This window comes from Mobula hypostoma, chromosome 12, assembly GCF_963921235.1.
Source record: "Mobula hypostoma chromosome 12, sMobHyp1.1, whole genome shotgun sequence".
Lineage (NCBI taxonomy): Eukaryota > Metazoa > Chordata > Chondrichthyes > Myliobatiformes > Myliobatidae > Mobula > Mobula hypostoma.
Genome location: NC_086108.1, coordinates 17,213,479 through 17,232,020, shown reverse-complemented (window position 1 = coordinate 17,232,020; position 18,542 = coordinate 17,213,479). Strand labels below are relative to the sequence as shown.

At 44.1% G+C, this 18,542-nt stretch overlaps 1 protein-coding gene across 4 annotated transcripts in view; it reads left to right on the top strand.

Moving 5' to 3' along the window:
* The first annotated feature begins 15,021 nt into the window (after positions 1 to 15,021).
* The window catches only part of LOC134354637 (syntaxin-6-like), a 40,220-nt gene continuing 36,699 nt past the window's right edge, over positions 15,022 to 18,542 (top strand). For 2 of the 4 annotated variants that reach the window (XM_063063680.1, XM_063063683.1), the window contains exons 1-2: positions 15,022 to 15,154; positions 15,747 to 15,916. In XM_063063680.1, coding sequence (XP_062919750.1) covers positions 15,120 to 15,154; positions 15,747 to 15,916 — 205 coding nt within the window. In that variant the 5' untranslated portion in view covers positions 15,022 to 15,119. Of the gene's footprint in view, positions 15,155 to 15,746; positions 15,934 to 16,057; positions 16,164 to 18,542 lie in introns of those variants that run through there. The other 2 variants (XM_063063681.1, XM_063063682.1) reach the window with 2 other exon arrangements.

The window sequence follows — 18,542 nt, the reverse complement described above, 5'->3', positions numbered from 1 at the left end:
ACCGTTTAAAAATAGCAGTACTTTATACCGCCCAGCCGACTCAACACTGTCCAATCACCATCGCCACAGGCGTTCCAAAGAAAACGCAGACCAACACATCTCAGCCAATAGGCGTCCAGGCCCACCTCAGCTTTATTTGAATAAGAGCCGTCACCAAACCGCTCTTAAAGCGGCATGATCTACATTTTCCTCAGCATATTGTACTGAATTTCAGGTGCACACCTTAAAATACAATGAATCCCGAAGAGAAGAAAGGCGATTACCTCCCTTTTTCGTTTGTTTGTCTCCATTATGGGAACAGACATTATTCAGTTTGCTACAATGTCCAAAAATAATTGTGTGTTTAATTTCAATTTCAAACTGGGTATCTTTCTTTGTGGCTTCTCACTTTCAATTATAGACTCAAACCCTGTAAAAATCAGTACAGATTCTGACTCTCCTTGTTTGCATTGAGGTAATATCTTTACCACTGTAAAAGAATTTGAGACCCAGGAACTTCTATCAAAGTGACCAAATCCTCAAATGCATGTGTACCTGCCCCTTGCTGAAGTCAATGACCAGCTTTTTCACTCTGCTGATATTGAGAGGAAAGTTGTCATGGCACCATGCCACTAGACTCTCTACTTCCTTTCTGTACTCTAACTCATCACTATAACCCACTACTGTGGTATCATCTGCAAACTCGTAGATGGAATTACAGTAGAATCTGGCCTTGTCAGATTCAGGGAGTAGAGTAGCGAGCTGAGAAGATAGATTTGTAGAGCACCACAGTTGCTTCCCATTTTATTTATATCTCAGTCCCACAATCCTGGTTTCCTAACAGTCAAAGGACACCCCCCCCCCCATCTGCCAAAGTATCCACTAACAGGAAATGGAAGCTCGCCATTTGGAATTCATTGATTCCCTTTGCCTCTCCCAAGGCTGTGTCAGCTCTCTGAGAGAGAGGTAGTACATCACTTAGCAAACTCCAGCTCTTCTATAATTGGTGAGCATCTGAGATACTCAATTGCAACAATTCGTAGAATATAAAGCTTTAATTTGTGTTTTAAAGCAGATATTAAGACAACATAAGAAGTGAAGAAGAGCACAGACCTATAATTTTTTATCCAGTAAACCATCATTTAGTCATGTGAAACTGCAGATGCTATAATCTGGAGCAACAGCCAAATAAGTTACATCCCAAATGCACAATAATTGAGATTTCCAATTTTAGATACCCCACCCCATTTTTCTTTTTTCCCCTTCTTTCTGTTGTTCCCTCATTTCTGATCCTCTTGTCCCCCCATTTTTTATCCCCTTTCACTCAGCCACTCCTTCACCCAGCTTCGTCTCCTTTCCCTTACTGGCTATATCCACCTACTTCACACACAGGTTTTCTATCCTTTCCTCCTTTCCTCCCACCACCCCCCTCCCATCTGATTACAACCCTCCTGATGAAAGGTCTCAGACTGTTGATGCCGTCTGACTTGATGAATTATGTGTGTGTTGCTAATGGTTCTCCGTCTCACCTCCTTTACTTATTGGAATCCAGTACTGGTGGTGCTTTGTATCCTTGTTATCTCCCTCTAGCGTCTTCACACTCCCACCTTGCTTGTTTTTTAAACTAATTCTTCTCTCTGTCTACCTCAATCCATCATTCACCCACTACAGTCTCCCAACTCCACCCAATCACCTCCCCTACTTGGTAATACCTGTCTGTTATCTTACAGCCCTCCTCAGTCCACCCCACCAATCGCCTTGGATTCTTTCGTGCCACTCCTCATCTCACTGGCTATCTTGCCTCTCCACTCTCTGACCTTTTGCAGGGTTTCGAACGTAAAGATTTCTTTCCTCCCACAGATGCTGCATGGCCCACTGCATCCTTCCTGCAAATTGTTTACTGATTGAAATAAGAAATATTGTTAAGCGTTTCAACATAAAATGAACTAAGACAGGGATGGGAGAGTTGTTGCGATGGAGGTGGGTGCAGTTCTACCTGGGAATATGGATCGTCTGAACCGGAAGTTCAACTCAGAATCCAAGACAATTCCAAAGTAGTGAGATGGCTGTGAAATATGGCAAAGAAAATAGCCAATTTGATATTATTTGAATGAAACTACTCTTCGTCTGAAAATGAGTTTCAGAAATACAGGTGATGAAACACAGGTAATGGAGGAATCATGAGTGGGAAGGTGCAAAAAGATTTAAAGAGAATAGTTGGAGGATTTCTTGGGTCAAATGTGTTGTCTGAGGATATTTCTCCCCAAAATAGAGACATAAGATTTCATAGAAATGTACAAAATCATAAGACCATAACCATAAGACATAGGAGCAGAATTATGACATTTGGCCCATCGAGTCTACTCTGCCATTTCATCCTGGCTGATCCATTTCCCCCTCCGCACCAATCACCTGCCTTCTCCCTGTAGCCTTCCATGCCCTGACGAATCAAGAATCTATCAGCCTCCACCTTAAATACATCCAATGACTTGGCCTCCACTGCTGCTTGTGACAATGAATTCCACAGACTCACCACTCTCTGGCTAAAGAAATTCCTCCTCATCTCTGTTCTAAATGTGCATCTATTTATTCTGAGGTTGTGTCCTCTGGTGGGCACATTATAAAATCATGATGGGTTCAAAAAATACAGAGAAACTGCCCTAACACTTGGTCATTCATAGATCAGGGGACATAGATTTAAAATGACAGGCAAAAGGTACACAGGGATGTAAAAAGTATTGTGGTTTCACCCATAAAGATGTTAAAGAAAGTTTCAATCTGAGCTTTCTAAAAGGAGTGTAGGAGCTGAGGGGAGAATAGAAGGGGAGTGGACTTGACTGGCAAGGACTGGACAGTTCAAATGACCTTCTTGATTGCCCTGCTGATGGAATGGGATCATCAGTGGAACCCACAGTGTGAATTCAAATGATGCTACCAAGGATCAGCAGGGTCGATAAACACTAGGCAGGAGTCAAGGACACATCCTAGGTGGATCCATATAGAAAGCGGATTGGAATGAAAATCAGGCACAAATTTGAAAGGTGATAAGGAAAGCTGTAGTCAAGATGTTCCATTGATTGTCACCACATGGTCCGTGAAGTGTAGTGAGAAAGAGTTGGAAGCCAGGTTACTATGAGTTGAATGAGGCATTTTACATTTTTAGAAGTTGATCCAGTGTCCCAGCAAATATTTATGCTTCGGCAAATGCCATTGTCATCATCTTACCTTCTGGGATCTTGCTGTGTAGAAATTAGCTATTGTGTTTCCAACATTGCAACGGCGAGCTTACTTAAAATTCACTTCATTTTGTTGTAAAACTTTTTTAAATGCATTGAGATTGTGAGAGGGATCATGTAATCATGTCCAGAATGCTGCCTGGATTAGAGGGCGTGTGCTATAAGGAAAGGCTGAAAAAACTGGGTTTGTTTTCCCTGGAGCAGCAGAAGCTGTGGGGGACTTTATAAGACTACCAGAAGCCAGTATCTTTTTCCTAGGATTGAAGTGTATCATACCAGAGGACATGCATATTAAGGTGAAAAGAGAAAGTTCAGAGATGATGTGTGGTGCAAGTTTATTTTGTTTATGTTTACATACAGCAATGTGTTGCTGGAGGGGGGAGGTGTACACAGATGATAAAGGTGTTTAAGAGGCTTTGAGATAGGCATATGAATATGCAGAAAATGGAGTGAAAGGCAGAGGGGCTTCACCTCTGTAAATTAATTACTGTATGGCACAGCATTGTGGGTAGAAGGGTTCTCAATGTAATTTGGTGAGCTATTGTCAAAGGAATTAGTTAATCTTAAATCTGAATTAACTTATTTTTATAACGAAAGATAAAGGAATTCGAGGGAAAATAAGTTGCACGTGCAATCAGATATGATACTAGCGGATAGTTTGAAGGCCTAACTGAGTGGTTCCTGTTCCTGCAGACACACGAGGCTATGGACAGTGGCGTCTGGAGCATCGTGTTCCTAACTTTCTAAAATAAAGGAGCTACTTTCGAGTTAGGTCTTTACACCGTCTACTAAACAAAAATCTTACTTGTGCGTGTGTGTGTGTACCCTTCTCCTCTACCCACGATGCCCCCCTTTAAGAGTAGTGTTTTGATAAGGAATTTCCGCTGATGTAATGTTTATTGTCAGTTTCGGTCAGTCATGTGCTAAGGAAGAGGAGGGGCCTATTCAACATTTTTAATTAATTAAAAATAAAATTATTTATTGTAGTTTTTAAAAGGTTGATCGAAGTATAACACTTGGGCTCAAAATTTCATGGTACGTGAACGAGCGGGATAACACAGGAGATCAGATTTGAAATTTTTGCCGCAGTACTTTTCATTCCGGATAGTTTACCGCAAAACAAATTTACAAACTTGGCGCCGCCGAAGTCAACCAACTTTTAACTTGCATCACTGTTTTAAAAAAAGTCCTGGACAGCTGAAGATCGTCTTAATATTCCTGTCTACAACCGTTTTAACTCTGGCAAAAAGCAATACCTATGTTGTTTGTTGTTTACCTATTCAATTTATTTCGATTTGCTTGTGTGTGTGCGGGGGGAGGTAGAAGTGTGCAGGGAAGAGGGGCGTATTAATCAAGGGGTGCATCAAGGTGTATAATCCATTGAAACTAAACTGGGCGTATCCTGTCTGGCACCACATCACCTGACAATATTAACGAAATGACAAACACGATGTGAGGCCAGAGGCTGGTTTCTGTAGTCCCTACGTCATGATTCGTGTTGAAAGGCGTAACTTTCCATTATTTACAATGCAGGAGTGCCAGAACGCATTTGGGAAATGGAAGCGAGTATCTTTATTCACTGACGCATATGCAACGGCAGCCGAATATTATTTTTTTTGCCATCCTAAATCGTAATGTACACGTTAGGAATTTCATTTTTAACTGGGAAAGCCTATGGCTGAGGTTTACCTATGGTGCAGGGTTGAAATTATCGTATCATTGGAACCTCTTCTGGGACAGGATGCACTTTAACTGGAGGGGAACGCTACTATTACTGGAGAAGGTTTAAACTACCTTGTCGGGGATGGGAACCACAGCAACACGTCAGAAAGTGGGGAGATTGAGAAGAACGTTCATATCATAGGCAGGGGCAGGGTAATGGAGAAAACTGGAAATGTTTAAAAGTCGAAGGATGTGTACGTTAATGATAGGAATATTACGGGTCAGGGTGATGAACTTGAAGCATGAATCAGTATATGGAACCGGCCTTATGTTGTGACCATAACAGAGACAGAGAGACAGGAATGGTACTTAATATTCCAGGGTTTCCATGTTTTAGGAAAGATAGAGAAGAAGGTAAAACATTGAAGGGGAGGCGAGTTGTACTATCAATCAGCTACAATTTCACAGCTGCACGCAGAGGGGATGTAATGGAGGGCTTATCTGCTGTGTCTATGTGGGTAAAATTCAAAAATAAGAAAGGTCTAGTCACTCAGTTGGGATTATACAACAGGATCCCCTCTCCCTTCTGAGTTCCTGCTGAATTTCTCCAGCAGTTTGTGTGTTTTAAGCATCTGCAGAATTTCTTGTGTTTATGATTCTGTGATGTACTCTGCTCGCAGACCTTTACAAGCTTCAAAAACAAGTAAGAGAACTTTAAAATCAATTCTAAAAGATACAGGAAGCCAATGCAGAGTAGCAAGAATGGAAGTAGCAAGAATGTCCCCTCACACTGGTTTTGGATAAACGCCTACCAGCGGTGTTCTGAATAAATTGAAGTGATCAATGAAAGACCAGTAACAAGTTCATAGCAGTACTGTAATCTAGTCTGTTTGGTATAAAGACATGAATTAGTTGTTTTGCATCATTATGTGACAGAAATAAACATACATTTGCAGTATTTCTTAAATATAGAAATGCTGCTCTGGTGGGATTTAAAATTCAAATCTGAATCAAGGATAACACAAGTTTATTACTTCTGACTTTACAAGGGGAGCTAAGTTCCCAGGTTTATCAAGACATTTATCTTTTTTAACTTTGAGACAATCCAAAACTATTTCAGGTGTGTGTAAGGTTTAGGAAGCTAAAATCAACATAGCCCTTGAGGATTATAAAGAAGGCAGGAAAGAGCTCAAGTGGGAAATTGGGAAAGTGAAAAGTCCTTGGTAAGTAGGATTAAAGAGAACCTCAAGGCATTCTATACATACATCAAGAGCAAGCATCTACTAGGGAGTAGATAGGACCACTCAGGGATAAATGTCAAACATACGTTTGGAGGCAGAAGATGTAAATGAGGTCCTACCATCAGCAATTACTGAAGAAAAGGACATGGAGGAGAGAGAAATCAGTGTGGGGCATACTAATTTATAAGAGCATTTTGGGATAAAGAAAGAGTTATGTAGGGTCACAAGGTAGATGAATCCTCAGGGTATATGGGATACACTTCAAATTATTGAGAGAGGTAGAGGATGAGGTTGCTGGGGTCTTGACCGATATCTTCATCTCTACTCTAGCCACAGGTGAGGTCCCAGAGGACTGGTGAGTAGCTAATGCTGTTCTATTGTTTAGAAAAGAAACGGGGATAACACTGGGGACTGGTGCACAGGACCAAAAGAAGCTGCAGGGAGTTGTAAATTTGGTTGGCTCCATCTTGGATACTCGCCTACAAAGTACCCAGGACACCTTCAAGAAGCAGTGTCTCAGAAAGGCTGCGTCCATTATTAAGGACCTCCAGCACCCAGGGCATGCCCTTGTCTCACTGTTACCATCAGGTACAGAAGCCTGAAGGCACATACTCAGTGATTCAGGAACAGCTTCTTCCACTCTGCTATCCAATTCCTAAATGGACATTGAACCCATGAACACTACCTCACCTTTTGAACATATATTCTGTTTTTTGCGTGATTTCTAATCTATTCAATATACGTATGCTGTAATTGGTTTATTTATTTATTATTATTCTTTGTTCTTCTGCATTATGTATTGCATTGAGCTGCTGCTGCTAAGTTAACAAATTTCACAACACATGCCGGTGATAACAAACCTGATTCTGAATCTGATTCTGATTCTGCTGAGTCTCATGTCAGTGGTAGGGAAGCAACTGAAGAGAATTATTAGGACCATCACATTGACAACAATGAATATGCAAGATCTGTGACTGGCCATGTGGAGAAAAGCATTGAAGACATTGTCATTATTAAACACATCTCTGTGAGGGTAAGTTAGAAGTCATGGCTGACAGCAGAGATACAGGCACGGCTGAGAGATTGGAATGCTACCTTTGATTGGGGGATAAGACGGCTCTGAGGTCAGCAGGATCTGCATCATCAGGAAGACAAAACGAGATTATTCACAGAGAATATACAGCCATTTTTGGGACACCAGAGATATGAAGCATAATGTGGTAAGGAATTCAGACCATAATGGACCACGTCCACCCTGTGCATCAATGATAATGAAGGACATCCATTTAGAACTGAGATGCAGAGAAATTACTTTAGTTAGAGGGTGGTAAATCAGTGGAATTTGTTACCACGAGCAGCTGTGGGGACCAAGTCATTGGATTTATTTAAGGCAGAGATAGATAGGTTCTTGATTAGCCAGGGCATCAAAGGGTATGGGGTGAAGGTAGGGGAGTGGGGATGACTGGAAAAATTGGATCAGCCCATGATTGAATGGTGGAGCAGACTCAATGGGCTGGATGCCTACTTCTGCTCCTGTATCTTATGGTCTTATGGACAATGCGCCTTTCTTCCTGATAGTCTGAACGTCTTTTACACTCGGTCTGATGGGCAGAATGATGTGCCAGTGAGGAAGGCCTCCTTTCCCCCAAACAGCAGAAACTCTGGCCACATCTGATGTGAGGAAAACCCTAGCCAGGTAAAGCTGCAGGGTCTGATAACATACCCTGGTCTGTTGCTGAGGTACTGTGCAGCAATGTTAACAGAGGTTCTAACAGATACCTTCAACATCTGTCTGGAATAGCCCACTGTCCTCTCAGGTTTCAAGGTGGCCACCATCGTCCCGGTGTCCAAGAGGGTGACAGTAACCTATTTCAACAACTATTGCCCAGTGGCATTACCCTCAACAATAATGAAATGCTTTGAGCGATTGGTTATGGATCGTATTAAACCCCATCTCTCTGCTACATTGGGTCCTTTCTAGATGTCCTATCACTCTAATTGGTCCACTGATGATGCCATAGCCTCTGCACTCCACTCTGTCTTGTCCCATCTGGAAAATAGTGCCTCATAGCCAGGATGCTCTGTATTGACTTTAGCTTAGCATTTAATACGATAATTTCTCAGAAGCTGCTGGATAAACTGACCTTGTTAGGTCTTAACATCACTCTCTGTAACTGGATCTTGGACTTCTTGACAGGATACTGTCAGTACATATTAGCGGAAACATCTCTATTTCCATCATGCTGAGCACCAACGACTCCTGCACCAGCACTGCTGTTCATGCTGCTGACACACAACTGTAGTAATAGATCCAGTTCAAACCAAATCATCAGGTTCACTAATGACACTGTAGTGGTTGGCCTTATCAACAATGACGATGAGGCAGTGTACAGAGAGGAGGTAGAGTGGCTGGTAGAATGCTGTGAGTACAACAACTTGAGTTTCAACATGGACAAGATCAAAGCGATGATTGTGAATTTCAGGAAGATGCAGGCTGACCACTTCTCCCTGCACATGCATGGTTCCTCCATGGAAAGAGTTAGGAGCACCAAGTTTCTGACAGTGCACATAACGAACATTATCACCTGGTCCTCAACGCCACTTCTTTGGTCAAGAAAGCACAGATGCATCTCCACTTCTTGAGGAGTTGGAGGTGAGCAAGGCTCCCTCCCCTGCCCCATTCTAAACAATTTTTACAGGAGCACCACTGAGAGTGTCCTGACCAGCTGTATCACTGTCTGGTACAGGAATTACAAGGCATCTGACCACAAGTTCCTACAAAGGATCATGAGGACTGCTCAGAGAATCATCCACCCAACACAGATATTTATCCAGAACACCGCGTACACAGGGCCCTTGGCTCTGTCAGTGATTCCTCACACCTGTCCCATAATCTTTTTGACCCCCTACCATCAGACAGGAGGTACCGTAGCGTTAGGATAACAACTGTTAGTATGGAAAACAGCTTCTTCTGTGTATGTGCAGTGAAAAGTGGCCAGCCTGCATCTTTCCAAAATCCACAATCAATTCTTTGGTCTTGTCCATGTTGAAGCTGAAGTTGTTGTACTTGTACTGTTATACCTCCTCTCTGTATACTGTCTTGTCAGTAAGACTACTGAACTCTCTGCCATTGCCCAGGTTTCATCATGTATGAAGTGCCAGTAGTGTTTTACTGTTTACTTCTTAACTCGTATCATAAGTGCACTTCTTATTTATCCATTCCCATTCTGACATGTCTATCCACGGCCTCCTCTACTGTAAAGATGAAGCCACACTCAGATTGGAGGAACAACACCTTATGTTCCGTCTGGGTAGCCTCCAACCTGATGGCATGAACATCGACTTCTCTAACTTCCGCTAAGGCCCCACCTCCCCCTCGTACCCCATCTGTTACTTATTTTTATGCACACATTCTTTCTCTCACTCTCCTTTTTCTCCCTCTGTCCCTCTGAATATACCTCTTGCCCATCCTCTGGGTCCCCCCCCCCTTGTCTTTCTTCCCAGACCTCCTGTCCCATGATCCTCTCGTATCCCCTTTTGCCTATCACCTGTCCAGCTCTCGGCTCCATCCCTCCCCCTCCTGTCTTCTCCTGTCATTTTGGATCTCCCCCTCCCCCTCCAACTTTCAAATCCCTTACTCACTCTTCCTTCAGTTAGTCCTGACGAAGGGTCTCGGCCTGAAACGTCGACTGCACCTCTTCCTACGGATGCTGCCTGGCCTGCTGCGTTCACCAGCAACTTTGATGTGTGTTTGAATTTCCAGCATCTGCAGAATTCCTGTTGTTTGCACTTCTTATTTGTTAATTTATTTGTGGTAATATTACTTTATGCATTTTGTGTGTGTGTATTGTGCACCTTGGTCCGGAGGAATGTTGTTTGGCAGTATGTGTGTGCACAGTTGGATTACAATAAACTGAATTTGAACTTGATGGGATTAATGATATTTGGAAAATCGCCACCTAATTAAGGACAGACAGCTTGGCTTTATGTGGGGCAATGACTTGGCCATTTGGGTTCAGAATTGGCTTGCTCTTTGTTGATGGGTATAGATGATGTGACTTATCCAGCTGGAGGTCTGTGACTAATGGTGTTCCACAGGAACCTCCGCTGTTTGTGATATAGATAAATTACCTGGATGAAAACTTAAATGGATGGGTTAGTAAGTTTGCAGACAATACAAGACTGGTGGATCATGGATAGCACAGAAGCTGGGAAAGAATACAACGGGTTATAGATCAGTTGCAGATGTAGGTGGAGAAATGGCAGATGGAGTTTAATCTGACGGAATGAGAAGTGTTGCATTTAGGGGAACAAATGTAAAGGGACAGGACATTGTTAAAAGCAAGACCCTTAACAGAGTTAATGTGCAGAGGGATCTTAGGTTCTCAGTCCAGAGCTCCCTGAGAATGACTACACAAATTGATGGAGTGGTAAACAAGTGATATGGCATATTCAATGAACTGAGTTAGTCAGAACTTGTGATGCAGCTTTATAAACCTCTAGCTAGACCTCATCTGGAGTTTTGCATTCAGCTTTTTGCCTCATTATTGGAAGGATGTCAAGGTTTATGAAGAGGTTTATGAGGATGCTGGCAGGATTAGAGGGCAGGTACTATAATGAGAGGTTAGACAAACATGGGTTGTTTTATCTGGAGCACCAGAGGCTGAGGAGAGATTGGAAAAAGACTTAAAAAATTATGGGAGGCAGAGATGCAGTTGAAAGCCTCTATCTTTTCCCTGGGTTGAAATGGCTAATACCAGAGGTCATGCATTTAAGATGAGAGGAGTTAAGTTCAAATGAGATATGTATGGGACAAGTTTGTGTTTACACAGAGAGTGGTGGGTGCCTGGAATGTGCTGCCTGGGGTGGAGAGAAGGCTAAATCATTAAGAGATGTCCAAGAAGCTCTTAGATAGGCACACAAATAGACAGGAAGTGGAAAGACATGGATGTTGTGTAGGCAGAAGGTATTAGTTTAGTTGGGCACTTGATTACTAATTTATTTATTTCAGCATAATATTTTAGGCCAAAGGGCCTGTTCCTGTGCTGTATTCTACAGGAGTCAATCGAGGTCACTGCTAGCGGGCAGTAGTTTTTGTACGAGGGGTGATTGATAAGTTCGTGGCCTAAGGTAGAAGGAGATGGATTATTAACTTCAACCTTTCTGCATAATCACTGAAAGAGTTGACCTGAATGTGCATGTAACGAGAGCTGTATAACTCATCTCCTTCTATATTAGGCCACGAACTTATCAATCACCCTGCTGTGGACCACTTTCTGGAGGTCCAAGATCCGTATGCTCCACAACCGCTGGACTAAGTGTGTAAATGTAGGAGGGGACTATGTTGAAAAATAAATGTGCTAGGTTTTCTAAAATTGACTCCTTCTACCTTAGGTCACGAACATGTCAATCACCCCTTATAATTAGATGTTGTTCTACACACACACACACACACAAATACACACGAATGCAATCACTGTCCATAGCAAGAGTACCTGCCTCCTCTGTTTACTCATTGTAATTACCCTGAAAGCACAATCAGTTTCTGAATGAAAAGATTCTATCCCTACTCTGGATTTCAAAACCTTAAACATTAAAAGATTTACAACCATATGTTTTTAATCTCATTTTTAATGCTTTTAATATTAGTGAGAAAAAATATTTGAAATGGGTGAAAATGTATAATACTAGAGGACACGCAGTAAGTTTAAAGGAGATGTGTGGTGACAAGTGTTTTTTTTACACACTGAGTGGTGGATACCTGGCACCGTCAAGGACATTAGTGGAGGCAGATAAGATGGAGGTATTTAAATAGTGCCTAGACTGGCCCGTGAATGTGCAGAGAATACACCACGAAAGAAGTGTTTTCATTTACGTAGGTGTTTAATTAATTAGTTCAGCAAAAGATGGAGGACAAAAGGTGCTGTACTGTTCTATGTTTTATATGGGGGAATAGCTGATTGGTAAAAGTTGGGAGGATAGAGATACAGAAATTTGTTTGGGTTCTTTGAAAAATTGTACCAACATTAGCAGGACAAGGAGGAATTATATATTCAATCCGCTTCTGTTGAATGATTTGAAGAACCCCCCACAAAGACACGCCGTTATGGTGTTGATCACAGGGTCATGGAGAGGGAAAAGGCTTGTTAATGACAGAGGAATAGGTCTGCAATCAAGAGAAAATCTGCAGATGCTGGAAATCCGAGCAACACACACCAGATACTGGAGGAACTCAGCAGGCCAGGCAGCACCTATGGAGAAAAAAGTACAGCCGACGTTTCGGGCCGAAAGCCTTCGGCAAGACTGAAGAAAAAGGAAGCTGAGTAGATTTAAGAGGGAGAGAGAACCATCAGGTGATAGGTGAAACCTGGAAGAGGAGGAGGGATGAAATAAAGAGCTGGGAGGTTGATTAGTGAGATGAGGTGGGGGGGGGGGCGGGGAGCATTACCGGAAGTTCGAGAAATCGATATTCATGCCATCAGGTTGGAGGCTACCCAGACGGAATATAATGTAAACAACAGGAATTCTGCAGATGCTGGAAATTCAAGCAACATACATCAAAGTTGCTGGTGAACGCAGCAGGCCAAGCAGCATCTATAGGAAGAGGCGCAGTCGACGTTTCAGGCCGAGACCCTTCGTCAGGACTAACTGAAGGAAGAGTGAGTAAGGGATTTGAAAGCTGGAGGGGGAGGGGGAGATGCAAAATGATAGGAGAAGACAGGAGGGGGAGGGATAGAGCCGAGAGCTGGACAGGTGATAGGCAAAAGCGGATACGAGAGGTTCATGGGACAGGAGGTCCGGGAAGAAAGACAAGGGGGGTGTGACCCAGAGGATGGGCAAGAGGTATATTCAGAGGGACAGACGGAGAAAAAGGAGAGTGAGAGAAAGAATGTGTGCATAAAAAGGAGTAACAGCTGGGGTACGAGGGGGAGGTGGGGCCTAGCGGAAGTTAGAGAAGTCAATGTTCATGCCATCAGGTTGGAGGCTACCCAGACAGAATATAAGGTGTTGTTCCTCCAACCTGAGTGTGGCTTCATCTCTACAGTAGAGGAGGCCGTGGATAGACATGTCAGAATGGGAATGGGATGTGGAATTAAAATGTGTGGCCACTGGGAGATACCGGAATATAATGTGTTGTGCCTAAGTGTGGCCTCATCACGACAGTGGAGAAGGCCATGGATGGACATACCGGAATGGGAATGAGAAGTGGAATTAAAATGGGTGACCACTGGGTGATCTCGCTTGTTCTGGCGAACGGAGCGTAGATGCTCGACGAAGCGGTCTCCCAATCTATGTCGGGTCTCACTGATGTACAGGAGGCCACACCGGGAACACCGGCCACAGAGTCAAATCCGCTAACAGTCAAGTGTCGCCTTGCCTGGAAGGACTGTTTAGGGCCCTGGATGGTAGTGAAGGAGGAGGTGTAGGGGCACTTGTTCCGCTTGCAAGGGTAACAAGAGGAAAATCAGTGGGGAGGGACGAATGGACGAGGGAGTCGCATAGGGAACGATCTTTGCCGAAAGCACAAAGTGAGGGGGGAGGGAAATATGTGCTTGGTGGTGGGAGCCTGTTAGAGGTGGCGGAAGTTTCGGAGAATTATGTGCTGGACGCGGAGGCGGTGAGGACAAGAGGAACCCCATCCCTGGTAGGGTGGCGGGATGATGGGGTAAGAGCAGACATGCGTGAAATGGATGAGATACGGTTGAGGGCAGCGTGGACGATGGAGGAAGGGAAGCCCCTTTCTTTGAAAAAGGAAGACATATCCTTCGTTCCAGAATGAAAAGCCTCATCCGGAGAGCAGATGCGGCGGAGACGGAGGAATTGAGAAAAGGGGATGGCGTAGTAGGGTGGGATGAAGTGTAGTCTAGGTAGCTGTGAGAGTCCATGGGTTTGCAGTAGACATCAATGGATACGCTGTCTCCGGAGATAGGGACAGTAAGATCGAGAAAGGGGCGGGAGGTGTCAGAAATAGACCAGGTAAATTTGAGGGCAGAGTGTAAGTTGAAGGCAAAGTGGATGAAGTCGACGAGTTCAGCACGGATGCAGGAAACAGCACCAATGTAGCGCATGAAAAGTACAGGACGATCACCTGTGCAGGCTTGGGACACAGACTGTTCCACGTAGCCAACGAACCAACAGGCATAGCAGGGACCCATGTGAGTGCCCATGGCTACATCTTTTGTTAGAAGGAAATGGGAGAACCCAACGGAGAAATTATTGAGAGTGAGGACAAATTCCGCTAGGTGAAGGAGAGTGGAACTGGAGGGGAACTGGTTCGGTCTGGTGTCCAGGGAAAAAAAACGGAGAGCTTTGAGGCCTTCCTACAGGGGGATGGAGGTGATTAGGGACTGGACATCCATAGTAAAAATGAGATGATGGGGGCCCGGGAACTTGAAATCGTTGAAAAGATCAAGAGCGTGTGAGGTGTCACAGCTAGGGAGGGTCAGAACGAAGGGGGATAAAACAGAGTCGAGGTAAGCCGATATGAGTTCAGTGGGGCAGGAACAAGCTGAAACAATGGTTCTACCTGGACAAGCGGGTTTATGGATCTTGGGTAGGAGGTAGAAACAGGAGGTGCAGTCTGCGGGAACTATGAGGTTGTTGGCGATGGATGGGAGATCCCCAGAGTCAATAAGGTTGGCGATGGTGTGGGCGACGATGACCTGCTGTTCCTTAGTGGAGTCCTGTTCGAGAGGGAAGAGAGTTGACGTTGGGCCTCCGCTAGGTAGGGATCAGGACAGCACCTCCCTTATCTGCGGGTTTGATGGTGAGTTTAGGATTAGTGTGGACGGAATGGAGAGCAGAGCCTCGGAAGGAGTGAGGTTGGAAAAGGACTGCGGCAGGCCAATCAGAGGGCGCTTCCCCTCGTAACCAGGGCAACGCGCACCCTCTGACCCGGTAGTGCTTGTTGGCGGCCGGAGGTGGCAAGATGGTGCTGACGGGCAAGTACTGAGCGGAGATCGGCCGTGGGAGAGGCGGAGCCCAGCCATCAGTCGTCGACATGTCGTTGGAAGATCCCTTCTTCGTTGTGAAAGGGTTAGCAACGCCGTCTGCTGAAGCGGATGGAGCTCGAACCGGCCTCAAAGACCCCAGCACCCTTCCTTCATCCCTCATCCCTAACCACGTCCCTACCCACAACAACCCCAACCTTCCTTCTCCCGCAACAATCCGTTTCCTCACACCATCGCTCCCTTCGTGATATCCTTCATCGGTAATCTCCTACCCGTCCAACACCGCGATCCACACCCTCACACCGTGATTGTCGCTGATACCCTCCCCCACCGCACCCCGCCTGTGATCCCCTCCCCTATTATCCATTCCCCCGTGATCAACCCACCCCCGTGACGCCCTAGCACCCCCTTCTCCCCTAGTCCACTCCGAAAGTGCCCTCATTCCCAACAGCTCTCCCAACTTCCCCACCCTCCCCAAATAGTTTCTTCCTAGCCAGTCTCCTTCTCCTGACAGTCTTTTCCCTACCAGTGTACTCAACTCTCCACCTAAGTTTCCCCGAAATCCTCCCTCCCCTCAAATGCCCTATCTCCCTCTCCCATGGACTCCTCTCCCCTTATGTAGACTTTACTGTTTGATAGGTGCCAAAACGTATCAGTTTACTAATGTATCCTTGCAGTGAGGTACAAAAAGCAGTGAATACGTCCCAAGGACTGTACCAACGATGGACTGAACTCCTTACTGATCCCTCTTCAGCCAGCAAGGAAGAGTGTGACTGGACAACCAATGAGCTGAGGAACAGTCTTCGTAGTATTGAGTGGGACTTGGAGGATCTTGACGAGACCATTAATATCCTTTAACTGCAGGTGCACTGTTTTTGATATTCCCTTTAGTCACTTATAACATCATTCTGTCAGTTTTGATTAATTAACTAAATCCGCTAATGACCAGTAAGAGTGTTTGTGTCAAATCCATGTGTTTCTACCATAGACCCCAGGTTGGGAACCCCTGCCCTAAGGTCCATGGAGTTGTTGCCTGTCAAAGCCTCTTCAAAGGCTGCTGATGTAACTTGCCACAGAAATGCAAATGATTTCAGGTAGCAAGATTTTCACTATAGTTTATAATTCATTGAAACATCTCAAATTTATTGCTTTGTGGTTTCCATTCAGCTGGGAAAAAAAATTGCCATTTCAGTGAATTCCTCTTCTCAGTTATTAACCTGTAGATGACATTGCATCAAATGCAAATCCAAGAATATTTCATATGTGCCAGGAGTTTCTCTTTGGATAAGGAAGGTAACCAAGCTCTGAGTTAATTTTTTTTCCTAGATTGTGCACTAGTTCCACCATTTACCTCAAAACTACAATACTGTACAAAAATTATATAGCTAGGGTGCTGAAGACTTTTGCACAATACGGTGCTAATTTTATGCATTGCACAGTACAGCTGCAAAAAAAAAATTCATGACATATACAAGTAAATGCTAATAAGTCCCCTCCTTTATTCCCTGTATACCCATGACAGTTTTAATCTGCTAATTAAGAAGAGACGACACTACATTGATCAGCCTAATCTCAAACAATAACGAGGTGGCCTACAGGGAAGAAGTCATCTCTCTGAAACAGTGGTGTCAAGAAAACAACCTCTCCCTCAATGTCACAAAACAAAGGAGCTGGTTGTGGATTACAGGAGGAATGGAGATGGGGGTGAGAGGGTAAACAGCTCTAACCTCAGCATCCACATCACCGAGGACCTCATGTGGTCTGTACACACCAGCTGTGTGGTGAAAAAGGCACAACAGCACCTCTTTCCCCTCAGACGGTTGAGGAAGTTCGGCATGGGCCCCCAATTCCTAAGAACTTTCTACAGGAGCACAATTGAGAGCTGCATCACTGCCTGGTATGGGAACTGTTACTCCCTTAATCACAGAATTTTGCAGAGAGTGGTGCGGGCAGCCCAGTGCATTTGTAGTTTTGAACTTCCCATGATTCAGGACATTTACAAAGACAGGTATGTAAAAAGGTGTGTAGGGTCACTGGGGACCCGAGTCACCCCAATCACAATCTATTCCAGCTGCTACCATCCGGGAAACGGTACCATAGCATAAAAGCCTGGACCATGTTACATTGACTGAGAACAATTGAAAATAGAAATTTATTATAAATTACTATGATTGCACATTACACATTTAGATGGAGACATAATGTAAAGATTTTTACTCATGTATGTGAAAGATGTAAGAAATACAGTCAATTCGATTCAATAATGACCCTGACTCTGATGTGCGTCTCTATTGGTCGTGGGAGGTGGGGGGGGGGCAGGTGATTGAGGGCATCATAGTTGGGAAAAGGGAAAGGGGGTGGGAAGCACCAGAGGGACATTCTGTAATGATCAATAAACCAATTGTTTAGAATCAAATGACCTTGCCTGGTGTTTCAGGGGTGGATGTGTCTGCACTCCTTCCCTGCCACCTGTCCCACACCCCTCCCACACACTCCACCCTCACCATTCCCAACACTTTTTGCTCCCGGCAGATTTATAAACTCACGCTCCACTCCACATTGCACTACTATGCAAATGTCCTAGGCATCCCAGCTGTATGTGCCTAAGACTTGTACTGTACTGTATGTCCTCTCGTTGTTAAGCATTCTGCACAGCCCTTACTGTTGATGCCACCTGGGTGTCCTATATTGTTAAATAACTTAAGTTTAAGTAAGGCTATTATCATTCAAGTTACTGAATTGGCATAAGTCCCTTCGCAGCAGGCGGACGGAAAAAAAAGTCTGATAACTAGATTGCTATTGAAAGAAAAAGAATAATCTGGTTTATTCTTACCCCAGGCCCATCTCTGAACTATTTTCTCATTTCAGAGGCAGATTGGGATGGACAGTAAATGCTATGCTGGCAGCACCTTTGCATCTCATGAACAAATAAGAAAGCATCTCATTTGTCTCTTTCCCAAAGCAAACTAACCTCAGCCAATTATAGTATAAATTAATTTTTCCAACACTGTGAACATTTTCATAGATCTTCACAGTATTTGTATTGTGCAAAAGTCTGACATATATATTTTATAGCTAGGGAACTTAAGACTTTATAAATGTAGAGTGGAGATTGAGTTTAAAATCTGGTGGGAGCAAAGGATGTTGGGAATGGTGAGGGTGGAGTGCCATGGATGGGATGTGGGACAGGTGGCAGAGAGTGCAGATACACCCAAGTTTGAAACACCAGGCAAGGTCATTTGATTCCATACAATTGTTTTATTGATCATTACAGAATATCTTTCTGGTGTTCCCCACTCCCTTCCCCTTCTCCCAAACATGATTTCCATCTGCCTGCCCCCTTCCCACTCAGTCCACAATAGAGATCCATATCAGAATCAGGTTTTTCATCATTCACATATGCCATAAAATTTGTTTTTTGTCGCTGCAGCAGTACAGTGCAATACGAAAAATTACTATAGTACTATGCAAAT